Source organism: Poecilia reticulata, linkage group LG2 (genome assembly GCF_000633615.1).
Source record: "Poecilia reticulata strain Guanapo linkage group LG2, Guppy_female_1.0+MT, whole genome shotgun sequence".
Taxonomy (NCBI): Eukaryota; Metazoa; Chordata; class Actinopteri; order Cyprinodontiformes; family Poeciliidae; genus Poecilia; species Poecilia reticulata.
Genome location: NC_024332.1, coordinates 33,771,213 through 33,773,166, shown reverse-complemented (window position 1 = coordinate 33,773,166; position 1,954 = coordinate 33,771,213). Strand labels below are relative to the sequence as shown.

Sequence of the window (1,954 nt, the reverse complement as noted above, 5' to 3'; positions counted from 1 at the left end):
GAAGTTTTAACTCATGTAAATTACTTTATACATTTAAGATGGGTAGTTAAGAGCAGGGGCATGTTTACTGCAGTGTGACTACTTCTTCAAAAAAAATTGTCAGYATTTTATAAACTGAGGAGWTCGTCTTATGTTTTGTTTTATAATGTTAAGCTGCTAGATTGCCTCTTTTGTCATACTTTAGACCCCAGCTGTACACATTGCCAGATTCAKTGTTGTTTTTAGTCAGACAAGACTTTTTTCCTTCTCATTCTGAATAAATATAAGCATTTAAAAGGCCACTGGATTGAAGTTATGTGAATCTGAACATCCAGCTTTCGTMTTTAAAAACCAAAAGCACTACCACTAGAAAAGTAAAACTAGTTTTGCAACCGTTGCTAACTCCATGTTGTTGCAAATTTCATAACAGATTTGGACCTTWGGGGTTGTCTGTTTTGTGCAGAAAAAAACATTTGCTGAATTTTTCAATATTACAGATGATAAAGTTTGAAAATGATTTGTAATTTTTTCCCCAACTTCTTCTTTGTTGTACTCTGTTCTGCCTTGCAGTTATCTGTTGCAAGTATTACTCTCTCCTTCAGGCTGACCCYATAGTCAACACCTCATTATTACAGAACTTTGGTCTTCAATCAGTAATGGTGTCAACATTGAAGAGTGTTGTTGTCAGCACAAATGTTAGAAATTTAAAAAAAATTTGAGTTTCAGATGGAAAAACTTGGAATTTCTTGTTACGCATTCAGTTGCCCATCTTAACTTTATTATTAAGATCACTAAATCTGCCCCTGCTCAAACTTTCAACATTTTTCCAAGATTCACTTTCTATAACATCCTTTGCGGTTCACCAGCCTGCATTAAGATTGTTCAAGCCAGCAAACCTTTCTTGTTTTAGTGTAAAATAAAGTGAYGGTAGCAGTAGTTCAATGTCTGGATATCTTAAAAGTCTTCTACTTGATAAAAATAACATAAAAAAAAGATTCATAGCATTAAAGTTAAAGTTTCGTTGGTCTTCTCTCACATTCCTCTTTTCTCTGCCTTGGCTGTCACCTTCAGATGCTGACGGCATGAGCGGCGGGGAGGATTCCTTCAACATCAACGATCCGGATGAAGGTTTCTCCTCTGGGGCTTCCAACAGCAGCCAGCCCAGCGGCACCAAGAGCGGCGGCGTGGGGCCGAGGGGCGGCAGCCTGAACAGCAGCAGTAGCAGCATCAAGAAAGCCATCACAGCGCGCCTGTCCAGGGACAAGGAGAAGAAGGAGGAGCGAGAGAGGGAGAGGGAGGCAGAGAAACAGGCGGAACAGTGTGTGAATCAGCAGGCCACGGCGCCGAGGCCCCGCCAGAGGCAGCAGTCCCCCCCAGGCAGCATCAAGCTGGACGCCATCCACCTGAGCCCCATTAAGAAGCACCTGAGCTTCCCTGCAGGGCACCCGCTGGTGCGGACTGGCAGCACCTCCTCCAGCAAGTCCTTCGACTGCATGAMCCTGAACTTGAACGGAGGCGGGAACGAGCGAGAGGAGGCGGCGGGCGGCTCCGACAAGGAAACGGGGCCCTTACTGGGGGGCTCCCACCGCCACTCCACTGTCAGCCTGCAGGAGGAGCACCTGAACCGGCCGGAGGAGGCCCAGGCCCTCCTGTCCCCCGGAGCCCCTCTCACTAAGCAGTCGCGCTCTCCCAGCTTCAACATGCAGATCATATCACAGGTCTAATGTCAGCGCAGGGAACCACAGAAACACACACACACACGCAAATATTTATTCAGTTTCCAACACGACCACTCTACTATGGCAACCTGGTCAGTTTCTGTGTTTATGAGGTGGAATAAAAAGATCTCCAGATCTCTGGAGCTTTGTCTCTACTCCTGCAGCGTCTATTAAGGTTTGACCTGCAGTCACAGCTGGTTAGATTCTAACACCAAACATGTTGACGACTTCCCCATCGCTGTAGCTACAGTCCCTCC

General features: G+C 45.8%; 1 protein-coding gene across 3 annotated transcripts in view; it reads left to right on the top strand.

Annotated features, from left to right (window-relative positions):
• The window catches only part of LOC103461646 (protein FAM126B), a 43,262-nt gene extending 41,308 nt beyond the window's left edge, over positions 1 to 1,954 (top strand). For all 3 annotated transcript variants that reach the window (XM_017303684.1, XM_017303685.1, XM_017303686.1), the window contains one exon: positions 1,051 to 1,954. In XM_017303684.1, the coding sequence (XP_017159173.1) occupies positions 1,051 to 1,703 (653 nt within the window). In that variant the 3' untranslated portion in view covers positions 1,704 to 1,954. The remainder of the gene's footprint in view (positions 1 to 1,050) is intronic.